This window comes from Anabrus simplex, chromosome 2 (assembly GCF_040414725.1).
Source record: "Anabrus simplex isolate iqAnaSimp1 chromosome 2, ASM4041472v1, whole genome shotgun sequence".
Taxonomy (NCBI): Eukaryota; Metazoa; Arthropoda; class Insecta; order Orthoptera; family Tettigoniidae; genus Anabrus; species Anabrus simplex.
The window spans coordinates 153,364,897-153,391,392 of NC_090266.1; the positions used below are offsets into that span (position 1 = coordinate 153,364,897).

Sequence of the window (26,496 nt, forward strand, 5' to 3'; positions counted from 1 at the left end):
CGATCACGCACTGCAATCAGAGCCACTAGATGTCATGGTATGGAATCAAAGAGTGCCTGAATATGCTGCTAGGAAATACTCTTGTCACACGGTTTATAGGCACGTCCACAAATCATCAACAGTGGCTGCAGGAGAACCTGAACGAACAAGTTGCCGACCGACCATATCCCAGACATGTCCGATGGACGACATGTCAGGCGAACAGGCAGGCCAGGGAAGCAGTGGTACCCGTCGTTCTTCAAAGAAAGCTTGCACATTTCTCGCCACATGCGGCTGGGCATTGTCCTGCTGGAATATGGAGTGTGGAACGGCCAGCAGGAGAGGCAGTGAGTCAGGGTGTAAAATCTCCCTGATGTGGTAGCTCTTCAGATTGCCCTTATGACGTAGGAGGCGAGATTGCATGTTATAGATAATGGCGCCCAAAACCAAATTGGAATTTGTCCGCTATGCCGCTCTAGAATAGAGTCTGCCCGATTGCATTCACCACGGCGGCATCTAAAGCACATGCGGCCATCACTGTAGGACAAGCTGAAGTGGGACTCCCCGAAAGACTACATTTTGCCACTCAGCACGCCAGTGTCGGTGTTCACCACGTGCCCATTGCAGTCCGCTGCGTTGGTGGTTGCTGATCAATGGAAGCCGCTGCAATGGCATGTGTGCCACCAGTCCAGCCCTTCAGAAGACTGTGTCAAACTGTCAATGCAGACATGTACGCACCCATTGCTGTGCTCCAATGTAGAGCCAATGTGAATGAAGCTGTTCTGTCCTTTACAGCCAAGCGGACAAGGTGGCGGTTATCTCACGCTGTGGTCACATTATGTCATCCAGTGCCCTGTTGGTGCTGTGTATGGCCCTCTCCTCTCCACTGGTTCCACATACACCTCCCTGGTGAAGCAGCGTGCCCTATATGAGCTGCAATATCACGGAGCGACATACACCCACCTCCTGTACCCTCATCATTCTTCCCCATTCAAACACACTCACGTCCTGATATTTCCACCCTGTGATGTCGGCGAGGCATAGTGACACTTGGGTACACGTTTCCACTTCGTATGACGGCTCTGCACCAAATGAGTGTTGCGTAACACTGACCTGGCCCGTCACACACAGGAGGGCACAGCTGGGCGTACGTGCATGCCATCTCCCTGTAATTTATATAACTTATTGTGATTCCACTGTTTTACACGTCCTCTGATTTTGGCGTGTTTCAGACAATTGCTTCCGAGTGTTTCACTTTATCGAAACTGCAGTGTATATCCTAACCCATTTCACTCAGCACATTGCCAAAAATATTAATTCCTGCTGCCTTTCTAACTTTCAAATGTTCCTGTTTTTGTTTTGTTTGTAAATATCTTTATCATATAAGTTAGGATTTGCTATACACCTGGTAAACCCAAACTGTCCCAGAATTAAGGGTAGAATAATCATCCTGGCCAGTAAAATTGCTCTGAAAGTCCCAGAATTTCTTTTTTTTAAATTTAGCACTTAGGTACGTAATTATTTCTTTACAGTTTGCTTTATATTGCACCGACATAGATAGGTCGTACGGCGATGATGGGGTAGGAAAGGGCTAGGAGTGGGAAGGAAGCAGCCATAGTCTTAATTTAGGTACAGCCCCAGCATTTACCTGGTGTGAAAATGAGAACCACGCAAAACCACCTTCAGGGCTGCTGACAGTGGGATTCAAACTCACCATCTTCCAAATGGAAGCTGACAGATATACGTGACCCAAACTGTACAGTCGCTCAGCAAGTACATAAGATACAATATTGAAATAAATTCAAACTTCCAACAGCAAGGAATTGCTCTCCTGCCTACTAAACTATCAACCTCATGGAATCGTTTTACTGTCCACCTTGGAGTAATAAGTCTACACGTCATAAAACAGATGGCAGAAGTACCAATGCAGAATTCACCTACAATTATTCACTTCCAGTTCTGTTTCATCTTTGCCTGATACACTTTTAAATGGGTGGATCGGTTTTGTATATATTAAACAATTGCATTTCTACCTAATACAACCATTAGAGAAAATGTTTATACTTATAATTATTCATGTAAGACAGTGCAACAGGCCAGAACAAATTGCAGTGTTCACCTAAGTCACAGTCTCATTTATGGCTGCGGCAGTATGGAAGCATGGACAGTGCTGAGTAATGACATTTAGAGCACAACTAGTGCATCGGGATGTTGTGGAAGGTACTAATCAGTCAACATGTGAAACTCAGTGAGGATAACAACGGCAGGGGACAAAACTGCAGCACTCTGGCTGGCATCTCTGGAAACCATAAAAATGTTAGTGGGACATTAAACCAATAACATTATCATTAAAGATATGGCCTCATTCATCATCTTGCCTAGTATGCCTCATTATGGCTCCACGATCTGTTTTAGCAGTTTCATTACAACTGCAAAACTTTCTGTGGTGCCATCTGCGGATCAAACCAGCCTACAGGCTGATAATTTACAGACATCAAAGACAGAAGTGGAAAACCAAAATAAAGTATATTTTGCCAATTATACGAGTAAATTTATTATAAATCAAGGTAAAATATGTGAGAGGTATATTATGTCAGAACAAATTATATCTGTAAATACTGCTGCGTTTCCAAAATATCATGCAAGTAATGCAAAAATTACTACATTCCCAGTTAATAGTTATTGACTGCACATGGTGGAAGGAAGGACATAAAGAACCCCATTTCTACAGCAAAACACATGAATACTACGAGATCTTTGTCGCCCAGTAAGCAACTGTTAGGGTCATTCCTGACGTTCAGTATAACATGTAATTGAATTTTTTATGAACTTATGTGCACAGAGAGAGTGTGTGCCATGCACGTTAACATGTTACAGATAAGGAGCCAAGCTCAACATTCGGGAGACAATTGGATTTGAATCCCACCAGCAGCTGTTCTAAGAATAGTTTTCTGTGGTTTCCCCATTTTCATTTCCGGACAGTGCCAACTCCTTACGGAATTTCATTTACTGTCATTCATGTGATCTCCATTGACTACTCAACTGAGGTTAGCATCAGGAAGGGCATCCGGCAGTAAAAAGAAAAGTGGAATATTATTTCATTTCACATCATCTCCAGCCATGCAACAGGAAACGGGTCCAAGGGACAAACATATATGTGCAGTAGAAAAAGTGAGGCTAACAGATATTGTCCGCGACACTACCGTAAGCGTTTATTGCAGGCAATGTCTCCTTGTGAGTCGAGGACGAGTACAAATTGAAATGAATAAATGAAATTATATTTCTACTTCTGACACTTCACTACCGTTGCATTCCATTGCACTCAAACGTCATCAACGTCAGTGGTGGCACAACCATCGCCGTTACCTTCCACTGATTGCACACAAGTAGTAGGCGTACAATACCCTGTCGGTTCGGGTATGTCATTCCCGAAATTGACTGAAACGTTCCGTGGATGACTTTCTGCGCTTTTTAGATCCAGAATTCCACACTATTCTATCCTCTAACACCTCTCTTTGGGCATCCTCTTCCTTATTTAGAAGATATTTAGACATTTTGCATGAAATGTGTTTTTTAAATAATATTCCTATCCATTTTTTAACCTTTACAAATTCAGTTTTGTGATTTTATTTCCTAACACAATCTACGCACCTTAAAATGAACCCACTAGCAAAGTGTTTGCATGATTTTATGTCCAGCTAACACTAATTTTACTCTGGCAGTGATAAGAGATTTTATACCCACATTTGATGGCCATCATCTTTTCTATGATGACATGATCAATTCTAAGAAGGTCAATTATTTAACTCTCTTTCAACTTTCCCCTTTCCATTAATAAGCCAAATATGGAGCAAGAGAGAAGGTTCAAATTGCATACGGTTTCAAAACTCAAGGCTGTGACAAGATTATCTAAAAATCACAGAAAACCAAGAAGTTACTTTTGCAGTGCGTTTCAGCACATGGCGCATTCGGATACCTCTTGTAGATTCAGAGTTACGTAGAAATATTCGGCATACATAATTTTGTTGCAATGCTGCCAGCCATAGGTACCATCCCAGACCAATCCCACAATCCATATTGATTTACAGTTTCACTTCAAAAATCAAAGTACCTTGAAAAGTACAGTCTTCTGTAAAACATGATTGGTATAATAAGAAACCCTAATGACTAAGTACAAATACTAGAGTATGATAAATTGATGCATTTAGTGTAAAACTTTTAACATTGCCATGATATTAATTTTGCTTTAAAACAAAGCTCTTTTGCTGATATGACACAGATTTTTGTCATGTATACACCTGTCCACATTTTCTGGAAAAGAATAATGGCAACACTATTGCAGGCAAATTAAAGTGCCCTGCTAGTTTTAGTCATTTCCTTTACACAGACATTATTTTTAATAAAGCTGACTGAATACTTCTGCCTTCTATAAATTCTCACCTATACACTCCCTTTCTTCATTAATGATTCCTGGAAGGCGCTTTATTGGACCTGTTTCTGACTCAAAGTATGAACTGTCCCAGTCACATTAACTGTATAAATTATAACTGCAATTGAGAGGCCGCGACAATTTTCCCTGCCAGGTAAGTGAATAATCTAATGTCAACTGCGTTTGAATAACCTTGACCAAGGCCAGTTGCCAGCTGTGATATTTAGCTTGCCCAACCGCAGTGTTTTGTTGTTCTTTTTCTTCTCAACCTTGTGAAGGTGGAGACTTGTGTCGTGTGATACGAAGTGGATCATCTCACAACCAGAACTGAACGTGCATTTTATTCCACAATATTCTGTGAGATATGAACCAATGAACTTACAGTAATGAAATATGATAACTGATAGAACATTTACATCGTGTCACACCTCCAGGTAGTTCAAATGGTTATAAGCGAGTATTAGTGTTGGCGATAACAATTCGAACAGTAATTTGTCTTATGCACTGCTCCTGCGATCGTGACCATTACTCTTTCACGCTACTCTGTATTTCCTTGATATTCTATAACTTTAGGCACAAAGTTTACTAGCGGTAATCGCGTGCAATTAGACTCAAGTAAATTGCTCTCAGAACAATGGAAATGGCACACAAGTGATGAGAAAATTCTTTCTCCTTTGTTGATTGATTGCCGAACCAAAGTCAAGTATTTTCCATGCAGTTGTGCATTGTAAAAATTTCACATAGTTGTGGACAAAATTCTAAAACTTTTGTTTCTCTGAAAACCAAGCGGATCTTCCTGACAACTCAAAGTGGACTCTATAGTGCTAGTGAAACATTCAATGTTATATTTGCAAGGGGATTCAACAAAAGGAAGAGGATTTTACATGTGAAGTCATCACCAGGATGTTGAGCTAAGACGGTAGCACAGCTCTGATTCTAGGAGTGGAGTCCCGGAGAAATGAAGCCACTACATGGTTGAACGCCATCTTCAAATATGAACACAATTCTTCAGGGTGATTCATATAAAATTCACGATTATCTTTAGTCATTATTTTAATAGGAATACACTGAAATGTTTCCTTTATTGATTAATGACACAAGTCCAGTTCTGGCTGCATGTAGTTGCAATTTGCAGTTGTTCATTGTCAGTGTCCTTTGATCGTGTCAGCCAAGTTGCAATACACGTTACAGCAAGGGGTACTACTACTTTAAAACTATAATTTTGTGTGGTTATTTCTAGCCGAGTGCAGCCCTTGTAAGGCAGACCCTCCGATGAGGGTGGGCGGCATTTGCCATGTTTAGGTAACTGCGTGTTATTGTGGTGGAGGATAGTGTTGCGTGTGGTGTGTGGGTTGCAGGGATGGTGGGTACCGCACAAACACCCAGCCCCCAGGCCATTGGAATTAACCAATGAAGGTTAAAATCCCCGACCCGGCCGGGAATCGGACCTGGAACCCTCTGAACCGAAGCCCAGTACGCTGACCATTCAGCCAACGAGTCGGACTTAAAAACTATTGGATAGAAATATCAATCATAGCCACACAAGGGGCGTATCAGAGGGAATTCAGTGTTCACAATCGCTCAGACAGGGACACAATACTGGCGTTGGTACACAGGTTGGAAACAACTGGACATCTTGTGAGTGAAACCAGCAAGCATCGTTTGTCTCAATTTCCGACGGAAGCGGTGGGCGTTTACGAGCAATTACAGCTGTTACCCCATAAGGAGACCAGGTACTCATATGCGACGTGTCACGTGCAAAGAAGACCAGCTTGAAGCTGTATAGTTTAGTCTGTTCATGAGCAGCTTGGGGCAGATATGGCTAAAAGGGTTGAATATTGCTGTTTCTTCCCGATTACTATTGTTTAAAATCCTGACATACTGTCCATTACACAGTTTCACGTAAGCAGTTAAACAAACTCACAGAACACATACATCTGGTCAGCACAAATTCCACATGGCATTCAAGAAACACCCATGCACCCACTAAAAGTCGGCGTTTGGTGCAGACAATCTGCAGAGAGAATAATGGATACATTTTTTTTTTTCCATGACACAGTGAGCACCGAAGAGTATCAATGCACTTCCAGTGAATTTGTTGAGCAACTGGATGATACTGAGCTGTGTTAGGGGTTTCAACAGGATGGTGCCACTTGCCATATGATATGTCATGATAGTCTATGGCACTAATCCAAAGTTACTTTGATGACCGCTGTGTTCTCCGGAAAATTAAGGCCGCCACGATAACCGGACTTGACCCCATCAGACTTCTTCCTGTGGGGTTTTCTAAAGGCAAGAATCTACGCTACATGCCTTTGGACACTGTAGAGTCATTCTGCAACTTACTCTCCGACATGATTAAATTGTGATGAGCACGATTTTGATATTAGACTGAATAGTCAACCAAGTGACCTATTATTAATTTAATGACATACATCATAACTGACTGTGGAGTTTAGGGGTATTAGAAGTTAAAAGGTCATCTAAAAATTCAGTTCTCACTCACCTAGAAATTTGAAACAGATCGTTAAAAATGATACTCATATTCATACTAAAATGGATTTTAAATAGTATGTCTTAAGTGCCGGTTGTGAATGTGATCTTATGATTTCTGTCTAGTTGCTTGATGGTAATGTACTTGTCATTGTCAATGATTTCATTGCGTCCTGTCGCAGTGGAACGTCATTTCAGCATTGCTTAGGTCATTTCCATTTGAAATGGAAAGAGTGTAAATATTTTCTGTGGCTATACATTAGAATGTTGCTACCATATGTGACAGTACACGGTACAACATGTGACTGCCTGGCCGAGGGTTGGGCAACCAGCACCAAACCTGACAAGCTAAGGATGAACCAATGGCTATGGGAGGAAGAGTTCCCCTTGGGAGGTTTGATGAAATCTTTGTGTAGGAAATTGCAAAAATTCATCAATGAACTGCTGCCTTGCAGACGTGGCAGGGGAGTGCTTAAGGCTATGGGAGAAAAACCCTCTTCGGCGATAGGCCTAGCAAGTCGGATGGAAGAGTACTTTGCAAATTGCTTTCAACCAAAGAACGAGCCTTGGAACAAAATATAACTTAAGTCCAAACTTGGAGTACTTTTGAGAATAATGACGACTCAAAACGAGTCTGAAGCTCATGTGTACAGTACAGGAAGAAAAACCAAAAGGAGACACAATAACAGAAAAGCCAGACTCAGAGTTGCTACCTTCAACATATTAACACTGACTGGAAAATGTAACGAAATAACAGATATGGTAGGTCTAAGTGAGTCGAAGTGGAAGGAATGCAACACAAAACTACTGAATGATGGATACAAACTGTACTGGTGTGGAAATAAGACAGCAGCAAGAAATGGAGTTGGCTTTGTTCACAAGGACATCGACTGCATTTCTGATGTTACTTTCATTAATGAGAGAATTATTAAAGTGAAGGTGCGCTTGAAAGCAAAATAACAGTTGTGTCGGTCTATGTCTCTCAGCAGGGTTATAGTGAAGAAGAAAAGCTGACCTTCCTCCAACAACTAGAAGATAGTATAAATGAGGAGAACCTGTTACTAATGGGTAATTTTAATTTTAATGGGAGAAGGCACATGGAAGGAGAACTTCTACTTGATATGTGCATAAGGAATAACTTGCAGATAAGGAACACACAGTTCCAGAAGACAAAGTCAAAAAATAACACGATACAATTGGGATGGTAACTACAGTATAACTCTGTAATAGATTACATAATTACTGACCTAAGGCGTGGAGAACAAAAGCGAGATGTGAAAGTTATTCCTAGTGAATGTCTTGATAGTGACCATAAGCTTCTGGTGGCTGACCTGACCGGAATCCAACTGCAAAAGACAAAGGGTGAAACTACCGAAGAAATGGAAGAAAGGCTGTGGACAGATGATGTTCCACATACAGTGTAACCTCGATTCTCCGTTTCTAGGAGGGACCGTGAAGAAAATCGTACAACACGGGAAAACAGAATACCCGAAAACGAATGAACCATCAACAATTTGGCTAAATTTCACGCCAAAAAAAAAAAAAAAATCTTAAAAACATTCCTAAACCAAACCAAACTACAGTCCCAATGGATCTTCTGTCTACCAAGGACCGCTGCTCATCCCGAAAGCCTGCAGATTACGAGGTGACACACGGTCAGTGTGACGAATCCTCTCGGCCGTTATGCCTGGCTCTCTAGACCGAGGTCCCCATCTCGCCATTTGATAGTTCTTCAATTAAAGGTAATTGTAGAATGAGTGAACCTGGAATCAGCCCTCATATGCAGGTAAAAATGCGTGACCTGGCCGGGAATTGAACCCGTGCTATCCGGGTGAGAGGCAGACAAGTTAGATCGTGGGGCTGGTTTCAAACATTAATTACGGGTACGCGACTTAAAAATCTCGAAACTTTACATTCATTTTTACCGGGGAAACGTCTTTGATCAGCCAAACTTCGAAAAATCTACTACCGGTAACGCCAAGCCAAACAACAATCAACCACAAGTAGTTTTTAATTCTCTAATCTAATGAAATAAAGCACATTAGATACAAAAGTGACCAACATAATAGCAAAATCCCTTTTCTTAATCTTCCATTTTAATTTGGTCACCGGTATCGGTATACATTTCGTAGTCAGTTGATGGAAATCGCGTTCCACGTAAATTAGGCCTACATCGACTTTTAAAGGTTACACTGAACTCGAGAATATGGTTTCGAATGAAAATATAGATTCTCGAAAATTCTCAAATGCATTATATTCAATTCTGCCCGTTACTAATTACAATCAAATTGGAAAGAGAAAAAATATCATCAAAACTTCAGAAATTACGGTTATTCGTGACCTTGAGCTCAGCTGGAAAGCGCAGTCGCTGTACACGTCTGTACGATTGCGAAATGCTACAAACTTTTTAAATGTAATGTGCACAAATAAAACTAGTGCGGTTTTTATAACATTTTAACACAAAAACATGAAATTGCCAGTCTAATATTAGGACCAAAACAGTAATAGGCAATCCCAAAACCTCCCATGGCTTTATGTATGTAAGGTGCAACATCTGTTCTGGTCTCGATAACATAATCGTAAAATGTATATAGGAAAATATTTAACATTTATTTCCACCTATTCAATACAATACAAGATGTTGGCATATAAGTTAAAACATTTTTTTAAATGTGAGACATGTTTCGCCTCTTACTGTGAGGCATCTTCAGTTGCTATCAAAACCTTACAGAGGTGCCAACCTTTGAAGTGGATTATCAGTAATCGCCCTCCGTCCCCGTGAAAAATTTCGAGTCAAGTCCAAAGCATGCTCCTCCCTTCTCGGTAACGACACCCTTTTTGTCCTTCCCTCTAGCAATCCATTCGAAAGTATATCATATTACACAATAACATTTGCACACAACCTGTTAGTTCTGTGATAAAACATTCCTTGTAACTTGTTTCTCACGCAGGAGCTGCTTTTCACTGTAGTTTTTCTTGAAGCATTCTCCCCACTGTGATGACATTTTCGTCTTCAGAACCATAAGCGATTCCAGTGCAGATGTGCTTAATGTAGGCCTCACTTCTTTCTCAATCTTTCTGTCAACTGTCAAGTACAGTGAACACAGCAAATTCAACATTAGTGAAGGATTTATAGTGGAGAAGAGCAACGCCTGAGCTCCTTCATTCGCAATGAATTTTACAACGCTTATGGGTAGCAAAAGGAAGTCACGATTGCATAAGTATCGTTGCCAACTCACAAGCATTGAAACGAGGACGATTTTGGAGACATTTTCAATCCTTTCTAGCCTTTTTCCTTCTTTTCCTTTTTTCCGTAGAAAATTATTTTTTCTTGATAATGTCAGCTTTTCCATAATAATCTCCCCTTTGACCGTAATTCCGTAATCATGAGGTGAAATCCGTAATATTTACGGACAATCCGTAATAGTTGGCATCTCTGACCTTATTATTCTTGTCAGGCAACAGGTTGAAATTATCCTAAAATGTGTTTGATAATGATTATAGGTGAAAAAAAATTAAGGTTTTGATAGCGACAGACACGTGTCTAGTGTCAGACCTAAGACGAAACGCTGGTTAATAGAGCAAACGCCTGAAAAGCCTTACATCTGATATGTTTTTCAAGTAGAGCTGTCGAAATGCGCTCTGTCTCCTTCCAATTGTTGCGGCCACTCTCTGCTTTATGATTTCCAAGGATTCTCTAAACGATACCACCCGAACGCGATGCTAAGATGGTCCCTTATGCAAGTGCACCGCCGATCGCTTTTCCAGTACAGTAATTCCTCCAATCATCGCAATGACGGGACGTTAACACCAAGGTCCGTAAGTATGCCATAGCCGTCCTTTCATGAGACACAGTTTCTTGAAAAACGCGTGATCGAGGATTTAGCGTTGATGGGACTGAAATTTCTGGATGGTTGATCCGGAAAATCGTTTCTTCGAGGAACGGATAATACGGGATTTTTGCGTGATTCAATTGGGATGCTCGCGGGATCACGTAATTTGAATGGAGAATACGGGAAAGCGTAGTTTCCGGGAACATATAATCGAGGTTCTACTGTACTTGGTCTGAGGTGGAAATTGTGTTAAAAGGCATGAGAAGTGGCAAGTCAGCTGGGTTCGATGAAGTTACTGCCGACATGATCAAAGCAGCAGGTATTCCTGGAGAGCAGTGGCTATACAGAACTTTGAGAACAATATGGTGTGAAAATCAGATTCTAGAGGACTGGACAAAAGGTATTATCCTCCTTTTATTTAAAAAAGGATGCAGAAGAAAGTGCGCCAACGATAGGGTTATCACACTTCTGTCCTATGGCCTGAAAATAACAGAAAAAATGACTGAAACCAGGCTGCGAGCAGTAATAGAATATGGCCTGAAAGAAGAACAGCATGGATTTAGAACCAATAGAAGAACAACAGACCTGATCTTCATCCTAAGGAAGATAGTGGAACGTTTCCTTCTTTATGTTACACGGTAATTTAGCATACTGTTCCACGGATATGGGAAGGGAAGCAGGGGGCGGAATAAGGGGAGCGTTGTAAATCCTTACAGTACCACATAACATGAAGGGGGAAATAACCTCCTTTCCCCTCTCCAATAAATAGAAGGAAGGATAACGCTTTACTTGTTCCTCCCATGCTTCACCTCCCCTCTCCACGGAACAGTACACAACGCCCACAAGAACATTTCCACTAGCCTCTCCATGACCACAGCCCGAAAACGGTGTTTGAAAATAACGTACAACGCTTCAGCAGATGAGATAAATACAGAAGTATTTCATCAAGTTAATACGGTAACGGTTGAATACTAATACAATTATTAGTTGTAGATACATATTCATATTATCACCAAACTCTCAAGTCTACTCTAAGCAGACAATACTGTACATATCTACGCATGATCCTCTAGTGCCCTGCGTTACATATGTGTAACATTGGGAATTTAGTATATTCCTGTCGCTATGAAATACTGCTGCTAATGCCCATTGTGACAGATCAGTAACAACACATACATTGAAGTTTTCAATTATGCGTAGAATTTTTTTTAGAAAAATCATAAATATTGTTCTGAATGAAGATAATTGTTTTCCTATGGAGACCTATCCTGGGCACTAGAGGGTTAAGTGATCTGATAGAATCTGAGGTTGTTCTCACAGAACGAAACATGTCATTCTTTGTTTAATAGTTTTTTTTTTGTTTGTTTTTGTTTTTTACAGGTGTGTTATAGTGCTAAAATTATTTTGAAAATCTTAAATATGAAATGTAACAGTGACCAGGGATCACCGACGTTATTTTCAATTCATGAGCCCGGTTTCTAAACAGTGGTTTGATAAGTAATCATGGTAATTAAATGTGTTAGGATGCTGTCGCCACATGCAACTATGATTTAAATTTGTTGTTTAAAATGTGGTTAGAAGCACTCTTATGTTCACGATTATTAAAATATGTGGAGATATAACATCACACCATAAGATCAGACACGGAGATTAACCTCAGAGAAACAAGTTTTGTATGGGATCAGGTGAATAACATGAAGTTTGATAAATAATTAAAACAGTACTGTCACTGTTGAGTGAATAGAATCAGTCTTGAAATGTATTAATACCAACTGAGGAAAATATTACTTTGGTGTAAGAATGGGAGAACGATCCCCCCCCACCGCACCATGGGGGTAAATGAAGCTACGAGAAAAAAAATTAATGAGAAAAGTAAAGAATATATCACCATCCCGATGACTGAAAATATTAAATTATCGGCCCTCGGGACATATGGAAATTAAGAATGAATTATGGAGTGTGCCTGGAAACGCAACCCAGTACAATATGAATTAAAAAGGACAGGCTGAATGTATGGATTTGAAGTATGGGCCTAAAGGAGAACTTTCTGATTATAATATTGATGATAATAATAATAATAATAATAATAATAATAATAATAATAATAATAATAATAATAATAATAATAATAATAATAATAATAATAATTGCCGTGAGTTAGGCCGATTAGATGCCGACAAGTTAGGCTTCCCTTGTGAGCCAAAGTTAATAAAGTCTTGTGATTAAGACCGCAGCTAGTGAATATTATAATCATGTGAGATTTCAGACACACTTTCCTAGGATGATATTCATTCAATTGAGCTCATACTGGCATGTTCATACATCTGGACGGTTAGGCTAGGGTCCCTCTGTCGAATCCCCTCTTGCTAACAATAGTATTTCTTATGTGGCATTCCAGGCTATAATGTGTAAATATGTCTGGGGTAGCTCATGTCGGGAGCACGGAGCCAACTTCAAGGTCACACTGCACTCGCGCCCTCCACGGCCCTAAAATGATCATCGGTTACATACAGGTCAGTGGTTTGACCAACACAGGTCACAATATCATAGTAAATGGGTAGCTGCTTGCCTCAGTTGATCATTCTTCCGGCCATCAGAATGATTTTGTGTTCATTTTCAGGCTTATTTATGAATGTATTGAATGTACTGTCAGCTCAACCAAGTAACAAACCATGCATTATCTTGATTAAATAAACTGCTCCTTAGTGCATTTCAAAAGGAAACAGTTCCATAATATTTTGCATGTAGATAGTTAGTCCTGCCCATAGTGATCTATCGTGTTATCTTCCCAATCCTACTGTGGAGCCTCCCGTCTCAGTCCCATTCGATTTAACATGGATGAGCCCTCACCCCAATAAATTTTGCATGCCCCTTAACACTTCTAGTATTACTCGAGCGCCTCATTAGAACATACACTGCCAGGGAAAAATAAAATAAAATAAAACATGAAACATCCTCAATGACATGGTCATTTTATTCACAAGCAATGTGACAGGTAGTTCATCACTGCAGGAGTACAGTCAAACCTCGATATCTCGAACCTCCGCTACTCAAATTTTCAGTATCTGAAGTATATTAAATTTCCCAGCCGTTTGTCCTATTCTTCACGTGTATATATTTCTCTATTACTCGAAATTTACACGAATTTCTCGATATCTTGAAGCAAAAATACTCTAAGTCGAATTTTGTGCAACATTAACTGTGCAATATGGCATTTGTGGTTTGTGAGGAACAATTAACAAGTAAGGAAAGGGTTACAGTGATGCCGAGAGCTAATATTACTGGAACCGAAAAACTGAAACTTCTACTGATCAGAAAATCGGCGAAGCCTCGCCGTTTCTCAGGAGTGAATTAATTACCGGTCACATACGAAAGCAACCCCCGAAGTCGCAGATGACAAGCTCCATTTACAGATCGCATCTGCGAGATATTGACGAGAAGTTTCAACGTGACAGGAGGAAAGGTTAACGGTAACAAACAGAAGAGACTAACAGATTTTTCCAAAAGTGTTAACAAAGGTATGTTTTTGTTTCATTACTGTATCCTGTCTTCTAAAAAGTTACTATAATAAGGATCATAATTAAAGAGGTGCCGTAAAATACAGCCAGTTCGTATATTTTTTTAAATACTGTTAAAAATAATGCATTCACTATAAGCCCGGATACATATGATTCAATTATGTGCCACACGTGCTCAGAAACTGTATTTTATCTCGAAATCTCAATACCTCGAAATAAAATTTGGTTGCCGTTGCTGGCCACGGCAGTTGTATGTGGACGTGCATTGTCCTGTTAAAAAACCAAATAACCCTCCTGTCGAAGAAATGGGAGTAGCACGGGGACAACAACCTGTGCAACATAGTGGGCACTGATTACTTACGTTACCCTGCAGAAACACTAACTGTGACAGCAAGTTATAACTGGTGGCAACTCACACCATGAAGCCTGGGGTGGGACCCTGGTGGCGAGGGAGAATGCATCCTGGAATAGGCCGCTCATCAGGTCTGCGCCGTACAAGTGTATGTTCATCACCTGCATACAGGCAGAACCTACTCTAGTCACTGAAGACAACAGAATGCCATTCCCCTCTCCAGTCAACACTTTCACGACATCAGATTATCCGTGCTAGGCAGTGTTGTGATGTCGGTGGTAGCCTGGCCAGAGGCACATTTGATCGTAATCCTCTTGCAAGCAGATGGTTACCAATGGTCCTTGGTGACACAGCAGGTGCAACATGTGACCGGATTTCGTTCCTGGATGATGTTCGGTCGGCCACTGCTCCTTACACAATGCGTCGATCTTGATGTGCGTCTGTACTACCCGGACGTCTGGAGCATAGTCTACGAGTGTAGGAATGTTCCACAGACCACTGCTGAAAGCAGCGACACACCACCGACACACTGTGCCCAACATGTGGAGCAATCCGTCAATACGCCCACCCAGCTTCCCGCAGGCCCACAATGCAACCCCGTTCAAATGGCTACAGTTGTTCAACAGGAGCACGTACTCGTCGGCAGGGCACGGTTGTACCCTAGAATGAATTTTGCAAATACCGTCCACCTCTAACTCAAGCACAGTTACTCCCTGCAGAGTCAAAAGAGTGAGCACGCACAGGCCCCCTCAGCGCCATCTGATTGCTGATGTCCCTCATGAATCACTAACGCAGCAACCCCTCAGTATGCACATATTATACCTTGGTGCCACTGAACACAGTCCTTGAGGATGTTGCATGTCCCCCCCCCCCCCCCCCCAGCAGTGTATATTTTGATTTTAGATATTTTTGATTTTTTAGAGACAAACCAAACACACATGAGATAAATATTTGTCTGGGACTCAGATGTGAGTGGATGCAGTACGTATGTTCAGTCCCCAGCCCAAAGGCTGGTTGGATCCTCAACAGCTCCACCATTAGCTGTCGTAGATGGAATAGGCATCACTGAAGCGGTATACCAGGGAAATGAGGAGCGAGGTAGTTTCCAGTTGCTCTCCTCACTGAGCCAGAAGTTGCTATTACATACCAGTCCGCCAAGACCACTGAAATGCATGCACCAATCGACCCTATGAACAATATTTTCATGCCATTCATAGCAAGGACTGGCTACTTTATATCAGGCTATCTCTTGGAACATAGAAATTAATGTAATAAGCCAGGATTTTCCACTAGCATCGCTCATTCCTCAGTCACTTTATAATGTCAGAGCCAAGGATAAGTATGAGATCAATGAAAGTAATAAGAATTGCTTTGGCCCCTACCAGAAGATACAGCGCACTGTAAACACTAGGTGCAGTATGGGCATTGTCAACATACAGTCAGTAAGTTCTACAAAAGTGACATTAATAATTTCATTAGAGGTTTATAAATAATCACTATTTCCCTTCATTTCATTTAAGTTGGAAATTTATCAAACATCTCCCCATGTAAATGATAGTGAAATTATCAATACATGAGTTAACTCTCAGTGATGTGGAGCCTGGCATGTTAGCTTTTCCATGCTGGAGCTTGCCTGGATGCTACACTTTGAATTGCTGGAAATACTTTGTGTTCTTACCTTGGCAATATTACTGGAGAGAGAGAAACTATATATCAGTAAAGAACTGGAATAGATGATGTACTGTACAGAGTAATAAATAAATCAGGAGATTGTGAGCGATTGTAAAAAGACCTCGAGTTGAAATGGATAGACTATCATATGACTGTAAAATCAGGTTGTAAGTTTCACCAAGAGGAAAAATCGTTTCAGTTTTAAGGTTGGGAAATATATGGTTCAGAACCATTTTGCTGAACTCCCTATATTTGTGTACCAGTCCAGGATGCTGATGCCTTATGCTGTTCTTAAAGTTCTGCTTATATTAATTAGGGCCATTGTTAGCATTTTCCCTTCTTTAATTTGAAATTCCATGGTTTGTTTAGACATTTTTAGCTCACTCATGTACTGAATATGTCCTAACAACCTAAGTCCATTTTTCTCCATTTTACCATTCAATTTTCTCACTCTTCTTTCTTTCTTAGCTTCTCAAATATACTCTTCCTTTAAGTGAATATCTGTCTCAATTTAACCTCCCATATTTCAACTTTATCTTCTTATTATGATTATTCCTACTTTTAAAAACTCCTTTCCAGCTTATTCATAAACTAAGATCATTCCACGCCACTCCCCACTGTCAGCTCGGAACATACCGCTTACTGCAATTATAAATTTCATTGTTGTTCCGTATTAACATTGAATATTCAGAATATATAGAGATTTGGGGATTTCCACCCATTCAATACAATTTCTAATCACTCTTAGCGATTAATTATATTTACAAAAATATGCAGTACAGGATTTAGCTCCTAGGTGACATCTTAAGCTGCTTCATGCAGTTTAAACTAAAATAAAACATAACAGACATTGACAACGATCTAGTATAGAAAACTTTTCAAGTCCTAGAATCGAACTAATGACTATGCACTGAGTACATTTTTAAAAGATGCTTAGAAGAAAACCTGAGTCGTAAAATTAGTCTTAAAAATAGAAAAAAACATCCACTGTTTTTCAAGTTACAATTATCACACTTCAAAATCTTCTCTTTGTGTAAAACTGATGCTTGTTTAGGAAATGTCCCCCAAAAATAAAGATCGGCCGAAAAATCAAAACAAATTGCCTGGGTTTTGCAGACAATTTAGCATTACTAGCAGTGGACATAAAAGAAGCAAAAATCCAGATATCAGAACTTCAAAACATTGCAAATAAAATTGGGCACAAAATATCATTTGAAAAAAAAAAAAAAAAACAGAAATTATGCCCCAAAAACCAACACAACTAAAAGAAGTTACCATAAATGGTAATAAAATCAGAATAGTAACTCAATTTAAATATCTTGGAGAAGTATTAACACGTAACCTACACGAAAAATCTCAATCCAAACATGAACAAATAGATTAGCTAAAGCACAAAAATTAACATGGGATATCTATAAAAAGAAATGCCTATCAATAAATGCAGGAATAAAACACTACAACAAAGTTATAAACAGAAGCTACATATGCAGCAGAAACACTTTTTCACCTGAACAAAGACTTCAGAAAATTGAAAGGTGGATAGGAAGAACTAGGGGCGGCTGTACCGTATGTGCTGAGGGACTGCAGCCCCTCAGCAATTTCAAAATAAATTAGTTTAATAAGGTTATCTAGTACAATCAAATACAGTGCATTGAAAAAGACGTTATTCAAAGAACAGGAAATCATTCAAATCCCCTCACCATCAGGTAAGTTGTCATGCGCCCCACTCCGGAGGCTGTGTGTATACAGCTCAGAGAGAATTCGTTAAGGCTTTCGCCCAGAAAGCAGGAACTCTGCCTATTGCGCATGTGTGCCCAACTCTTCCGATATGCTGTGGAAAGAACAGCCAAGACCTCACTTGCTAGCGATTCTGCGTTCGAACACAGAGAGGCAGCACTGATCAGTGATCACACTTGCATTTCGACCGAAATGACAGCGTGGCAGGTGGCACCCTCTGGATTCAATGGTAGTAAGAGGGAATCGCTCAAAACAAGCGGGAAAACAGAATATTTTAGAGGAAGGCATCAGCTGTTTCCGCCAGATCTTTTAATACTCCCAACTTGCCTATTCCGTACCCACATTTGTAAATCGATGAACGATAAAAATTGTACTTTTTATGTTGTCAAAATAAGGACTCGATGTTTTTATTTTCTTTAATTACAAAATGCCTAGTTCATAAATGCCACTATAGCAACGTAACATGTATTTTGCATTACTGCGTTGCTGGTTTTATTTCAATGCTTTTGGTAACATCGAGAAGTTTTGTTTTTGCGCGCTCACACAAAGTGTTTCAGAGTTTGTGAATGTTTTGTCATTGCAGGTGTTATTGTGTGCTTGATTAGTTTTGTATGAGGAACGTGTATGTACTGAGGTTATTTGAGTGTTAGTTCAGAATGGAAAACTCAGTGGAGAGCCTCTTGAAAAGATTTTCAACCAGAGCTCTGGAAGAAAAAATTAAGGTAAAGAAGTTAGGCAGACCTACCCCAGATTTAGATATTGCTCAGAAAGGCATATCTAATAAAACTCCATACACCAGAAAATTTAATAGAAAAGTGTATAAAAACGACTGGGTGTGCGGATGCGAGATAGAAATGCCCTTTTCTGTTTTCCGTGTTTGTGTTTTGGCAATAGTGATTCTTGGGGAACAGTGGGTGTTAAAGATCTTGGACATCTAAACGCTTTAATTAAGAAGCATAATGACAGTGAGAAACACATTAATAATTCTTTAAACTTAAGTGCTTTAGGAAGGGTTAATATTGCAGAATTTTTAAGCTGTGCTTATCACGAAGAAAAAGAAAAGCACAATCAACAAGTGGAAAAGAACAGGTATGTGCTATCAAGAATTGTAGACTGCATTAAATTTTGCGGTGCGTTTGAATTAGCTTTAAGGGGACACGATGAAAGTGATAGTTCCAACAATCCTGGTGTTTTCTTGGGCCTAGCAGATTTAATTTCTAGCATAGACAGTGCAGTAAAGGAGCACATTGAATCTAGTAGAGTTTTCAAAGGGACCTTAAAAAACATCCAGAACGAACTGTTGGACTGCATGCTTGAGACCTGCAGAGAAGTGATAGCAGAAGAAATACAGCAAGCAGATTTTGTTAGTGTAATGGCCGATGAAACTACCGATATTTCAGAGCAGACGCAGTTAGTGTCGGTTTTTCGGTATGAAAAAGATGGTATTCCATATGAACGATTTTGGGGCTTCTTTAAACCAGGTCAGGATGCGGATGCTCTTGCATCATGCATTTTAAGTGAAATGAACATGAATCAAAGTACACCGCACAAAGTTACTGCGCAGACATACGACGGAGCACCAGTAATGAGTGGTGGTAAAGGTGGAGTGCAAGCAAAGATAAGAGCCTACTATCCCAACGCACTTTACATCCACTGCTATGTACACCAGCTGAATCTGACAATGGAACATGCTGCTTCGCAGAATCAGTTGGCTAGGGTGTTCTTCGCTCACCTTTCAGCGTTCCCTGTTTTCTTTTCAAGGTTGCCGCAACGGATGTCTGCTTTAGAAGCAGTAGCAGCTCGAAGAATTCCAACAGGACCAGCGACTAGATGGAATTTCAGGTCACGCACCGTAAATGTGGTGTACAAACAAAGTGATTCCATAAAAGAGCGTTTATTAATATTGGAGAGAAAACCCCATCCCATAAAACTTGCCTTGAAGCAAACGGGCTTCGTCGCAGCTTAGAAGACGAGGAGTTCATCTTTTGACTATCATTTTTTCATAAATTGATGCCACATGTGGACATTATGTACAACCAGTTGCAGTCAAGAACAGCTGATGCTGTAAAAATAAAATATGCAGTGTCACACTTCATTCAAGTGATAAACAAAATAAGAGAATCGGTAGAAAACATTGCCAGTACTTCTGAAGGAACGTGTGCTTCAGAAAACAAGCGCAAAAAACTATCATGTAGGTGTACTGTGCCCGTGATCGCTTCCAAACCTTGGATCACCTGGAAGCAGCAAAATTGTTAAGAGTCCACCAACTTTGAACGGTTTTCTAAAACGTTTCCGGATAAAGAACTTGATGTGACTGTCCAGGCCTATAGCATGGTGGAAAAGAAAAGGCTCAGAACAGAGCTGTCGGTGCTGTATTGTAGGCCAGATTTTAAGAATATTGGTGGGGCAGTTCAACTTCTGCAGTTCATAATTCCTAGTAATCTGCAAGGTACATTCTGCCAAACAACTAAGCATCTGAGGATATTAGTAACAACACCCATGACTACTTCAGAGCCTGAGAGATGTTTCTCATCACTGAAGAGGATCAAGACCTTCCTGCGGAACACCATGTTACAGAGAAAGACTAAGTGCCCTCGCAATGCTTTCCACTGAGAAGAAGATGGTCTCCAGCATGGACGGGTTCAACGCCAGGGTGATCGACAAATTCTGTAGTAAGAAGGAGCGATGTGTGGACTTCACTTATCGTCACTGAGTGAGTTTTTCTATGTGTTTCTAAATATAAGGACTCGTTTTTATTTTCTCTAATTACAAAATGCCTAATGCCACTATAGCAACATAACATGTATTTTGCATTACTGCGTTGCTGGTTGGGGGGGGGGGGGGGGATGAGTTACAGCACACAACTGATTTTATGCACCAGCCGCCACTGGGAAGGACCTGCATCAATAAAAAATACCAGAAAGATGGACAGCGGCGGATAATACCTAACAAAGTCGTGTACAAAGAGCTGGAACCCATTACAGATACTATGCGTAAGAGGAGACTGGGATTCTTCGGACATATCATGAGGATGCAGGATTCGAGACTTCTGAAACAACTAATAGAACACAAACTCGACTCGAAAAATACCACAACAGGATGTAAATGGATCAGACAAGTAAGAGAGAATCTGAAGGAAATAGGCCTTGCAACAGAAGACACCACAAATAAGATAAAACAGAATACAAAACTCAAGAATACAAACCTCCGCTTTAACCTTACACGAAACAAACCAACAACACGCATGTTTTCAACTAAGGCAAGGGCATGAAGATCAGAGTGTTTGAAGAAGTACTGCAAGGACCCCAAATCCCGAACAATCCCTTCAATGAGACCTGAATGATGGACTGACTAAAGTGATCCTATGAGGTCATAAAAGAAGAAAACTCGTACTTGTATTGTTCATATCACATAAAGGATATGTACCTAATATTCCTCTTCAAGAAACAGTGAATATTATTAGAAGTAATTTGGTTTGTCAAGGTCATCTCAGTGGACCAGAAATTAACGACTTTATAGGTATTCTCGAGTTCTTACTCTACAATAATTATTTTACCTTCAATCAGAAAATATATTTTAAGAAAAGGCCTTCCACTGGGCGCTGCGGCCTTCGGTATTTTAGCAAATATTTTCCTTGGACATTTGGAGCACATTAAAATTATAGGAAAAATTCAAGGTTTCGAACTTTGGATTTGTTATGTGCATGACACATTTACAATAATAAATCAACAGCTTAATCATAATTCTAATATCCTAGACTTCCTCAATTCCCTAATCCTAACATAAAATATACAGTAGAAGGTGAAATTAATAAATTCCTTTATTTTTCAATGTTACTGTCAATAGAGAAAACAATACATTTTCTTTTATAAAGTCTTTAGAAAACAAACATCACATATTACTATTAAAAATGATTCCCTACACCTGCGTGTGCAAAAAAGAGCAGTGTATTATAGTTAAATTTACCGTGCGTTTCATTTACCTCTTTTGCATGAAGAATTGCGGAAGGAATTACAGTTCATACGGAAGTTGGCTATTTTGAAAGGGTTTAATATCAATACAATTAATACAATAATTGGAAAAATTAGTAAACAGTTTTTTAACCGTAGCTTTGTCGACTCAAACAAGATCAATTCTCTGGCTCAGTTATTTACATGCTTGCCTGTAACCAATGGGAAGGTACCTATGTTGAACAAACAGGCCATAGCTTCACGATTCAGTACCTAGGGCAGGTTAATGCAAAGAAACCCTGAAAATGTTTTTAAATGAGCAGTCATATGAGTGAAACCAATCATTCTTTTGTTTCAATTAACCACGATATGACTATCCTACGGAGGGTCAATAAACATGATCATGGAAAATCTGCACATATTTTTTGCGATCAATTTTACAATAGTATCTTTAATTTGAATGATGTCCTTGAAAATAGAAATCCATTATTTTTTCAAATACCTTCTTTTCTAGAAATATTAGGTATTATAAAAAAGTCGTGCTTACAATTAAGAAATCCATTCCGTAATTTCTCCTGAAGAAAAAAAATTGAAATGGCGTATGGCTTTTAGTGCTGGGAGTGTCCGAGGACAAGTTCGGCTCGCCAGGTGCAGGTCTTTTTGAGTTGACGCCCATAGGCGATCTGCGTGTCGTGATGGGGATGAAATGATAATGGAGATGGCACATACACCCAGCCCCCGTGCAAGCGAAGTTAACCAATGATGGTTAAAATTCCCAATCCTGTCGGGAATCGAACTCGGGACCCCTGTGACCAAAGGCCAGGACGCTAACAATTTAGCCATGGAGTCGGACTACATTTCTCCTAAGAGTACCTCTTCCTCTTCCCTCCCTCTATAACGCACCTGACCACGCATCTGCACAAAGCGTAACACATAGATACAATAAAAGACAGGCTACAGCGGACGCCAAGCCTGGCCACATCACTTCAGGGGAGTCAGCTGTATAGAACAACAGAGTACAGACAGCGTTCCGTCTTTCTCACCAAATAACATGCTAAAATTCAGTTTTGGTTCATTCCAATCATAGTTCGTTTTTCCTTCTTCCAGATACTTATCTTTATTAAACACAGCACACATGAATTCTACAACTTTTGTTACCATAATCGTTCAATATATTGTTCTTTTCAACCTTGATAAATTCTCCCCGCTTCAATCAGGATTAATTATGGAAGCTTATGAACAACATATTTTATATGAATCATACAAAGCATGAGTTTTACTTTAGAATTATTTTAAAGTGTGATTATTGTAACTTCAGGAAACAGTGGATTTTTTCTATTTTGAGGACTCTAATTTTATGACTCAGATTTTGTTCTAAGCATCTTTTTAAAATATACTCAGGGCATACTCATTAGTTTGATTCTGGACTTAAAAAAATGTACTATACTAGATCACTGTCAATGCCAGTTATGTTTATTTTAACTTAAACTGTATGAAGCAGCTGAAGATGACACCTAGGAGATGAAACATGTACTGCATATTTTTAAAAATATAATTAATCACTAAGAATGATTAAAAATTGTATTGACTGGGTGGAAATCCTCAAACCTCAATATATTCTGAACATACCGCTTAGCCAAGCAGTTTATCTCCTGACTCCCAAGTCTTCCCAGCCAAAACATGTCTCATAAAAGGGTCCCATTGCGCTACTTCATATCAGGCTATCTCTAGGAACGTAGAAACACAGGAAAAAACCCATCAAGGTCCAATTCCACAGCAGAAAATGTATCACAATCATACTACACAGCAGAGAAGAAGTGGTTTACCTTCATATGATCTGGAGTTAGTTTATGTTCATCCCATTCAATTCTGGTGTGGAATTCCTTACCACATGGAGTACAGCATGGATGTAGGAATTTCTTAAGAGCCTATGAAAAGAACAAAATCTTCACAACAAAGTGAAATATGTAAGAATGAAGTAAAACAACAACAAAAATCACAAGAATTCTGGAACCAATTACACAATATTATAAAAATCCCATAAAATAACATCAAAACTTCAATCAAGAGAATATCTAGGATTTCATTTGGCAATTGGGAGTGGGAGGTGTGGTGGGGGTTAATGATAAAACACTGGCACACTTAAAATAACTGCACAATGATCATAAAAAAATATTTGTTTGATTTTTTTGTTAATTAACATAAACTTTAAGTTAAACACAACTAGTATAACAACACAGTGTCAAAATAAATGATTACCTTAACATATTTAGCAAAACTGTACACTGATCATAAAGAGGGCTTGTTTGTTTCTTCGTTAAACAATATAACCTTGACATTTTAAAATAACTGAAGGAAAAAACAATAAAACTGTTGAATGAATCTTAGGATAAAAGCAAGTTTCCTTGCTTTCCCACTGTTAGCAAATTTTTCAAGTACCATTTCCATTAGAAATTGATGTTTTGTTTGGGTCATCAGTCGATACACTGGTTTGGTGCAGCTCTCCACACTACCCTGTCTTGTGCTAACCTTTTCATTCCTATTTTTACTACGTCTACTCTAATCTCTGATATATTCATGACTTAGCCAACACGTAGCATTCTTACCGCTTGTGCTTCCCTCAAAAACCACTGAACAAGTTCATGGTATCTTAAACCCGGGAAGGACTTGCAGTACAGTACGGTACGGTACCAGCACATGCTGCCATTTATTCTATCCTGATTATTGAAGAGGGCATAATCACGGCAAAATTGCACATCGAATGAAAGAGAGATCTTTTAAGAATGATTCTTTTACATGCCAGTAAATCTACCGACATGAGCCAGACATATCTGAGCACCTAATACCACCGGACTAAGCAAGGATCAAACCTGCCAAGTTGGGGTCAGAAGACCAGCACCTCAACCATCTGAACCACTCAGCCTGGCTAAGAATCATTCAGTACAGTTAACATACCTGTGTTGTGTGCCACATTTAATCACTGTGCTCTGAAGTGGAGTGATCTTTATATGAAGCAACAATTATTGCCTGAACAAGAAAGTATACAAAGATTTTTCAACATATGGAATCAGTTTGTAATAGATTATAGGAATGTCAGAACACCACCAATGAATTCTGTAACTTCCCACAAGCTTGATCTTGGAGAACAAAAATGATGGTACCATCCTTTACAGTAGCATTTCATGTTGTTCTGATACTACTATATTTTTTTTTTGACTACTAAGTGAAATATTACAGAAGTTAAGTTTCATAAATGTAAGTGTACAACCTGTACATATTATTATAAATATCAAAAGGTACAGTGTGTGCAGAAATTCAAGCACAGTAACTTGGTAATTAGTTTCATTCTCCAGTGGCTTCAACTCAGAAAAAGTATTAGTTGCACTGGAAGGGGATGACAAAGACGGAAGGGACATATTCGCTGAGCCACTGGATGTGGCTGTAAATTCTGATGAGGACTCTGCAGGTAGCTTCATGTGGGTTTTTTCAGACTATCTTACAGGACGGCAGTTGCATGCACTAACCAAAATCATTTTCTGCCATGAACGTGATGGACAGTGTTCCTTGAGGATTTTGTGCCAAGTCCTAAAATAATGAGTCCTCGACATAGACACTGGATTATCTCCACACTGAATCCTCACTATTTCCTGACCCCGATTACTACTCACCCCAGGATGTCAGACACTGAAACGTTTGAGTGCTAATAGTCAACAATTCTTTGTACTCTCTTTTAAATTTTCTGTGCATATATTTTTCTGTAAATACAATTTTAGGTTATTTTTCAACCAGATATAAGAACAAAGAGGGTCACATTCAACAATTACACAATCAAACTTTGCAAAATTTGCTGTCGTAAGAGACTTGCGGTATGGTATCAGACTATTACTGACAACCCATAGAGCAAGTTTTCATGAAAAGAGCTTTTCATGGCTTCCCTTCAGTGAATATCTGGTGCAGTTAAGAGAAAAATAATGATATCCTGTCCTTTCAGGGCTAAGATATGCCCTATCATTCTCACTCCTCTGGTCAAAATTATCCAAATCATTATCTCACCAATTTGGTTCAGTATCTCTTCATTCATTATTTAATATATCCAATACACCTTCAACATTCTTCTGTAAAACCACATTCCAAGAGCTTCTATTCTCTCCTTTTCTGAGCTGCTTACTGTCCATGTCTCTCTTCTGTATATCCCCGTGTATAGCAAGGAGTGCAAGTCCTACAAAGATTCTGATGTGGTATTCCTCAGACATGTTTTGAGTCTCCGTAAGAGTTGACACACACTATTCAGCATTAGCAGTAGGTACAGGTAATATGGCCAGTACTTTCAGTAACTTGTAAAGGTTAACATCGATTAAGGCATTTGTAGCAGTAGAAGGGCAAAAATGTTTGCTAAACTGACTCCCATTTAGTTTTTCATAAACGCCATTCTGCTTCAGCAATATCAGTGAATTCAGTTAATTATTCACTGTAAAAGAAAACTGCATTTACAATGCATGAATATAGCTTGTCTCATGTACTTGATGGTGAAACA

The 26,496-nt window shown here is 39.5% G+C and overlaps 1 protein-coding gene across 1 annotated transcript in view; it reads right to left on the reverse strand.

Annotated features, from left to right (window-relative positions):
- The window catches only part of LOC136863945 (zinc finger protein on ecdysone puffs), a 259,166-nt gene that overhangs the window by 91,000 nt on the left and 141,670 nt on the right, over positions 1 to 26,496 (reverse strand). Inside the window, exon 9 of the mRNA XM_067140395.2 lies at positions 23,789 to 23,890. Coding sequence (XP_066996496.2) covers positions 23,789 to 23,890 — 102 coding nt within the window. The remainder of the gene's footprint in view (positions 1 to 23,788; positions 23,891 to 26,496) is intronic.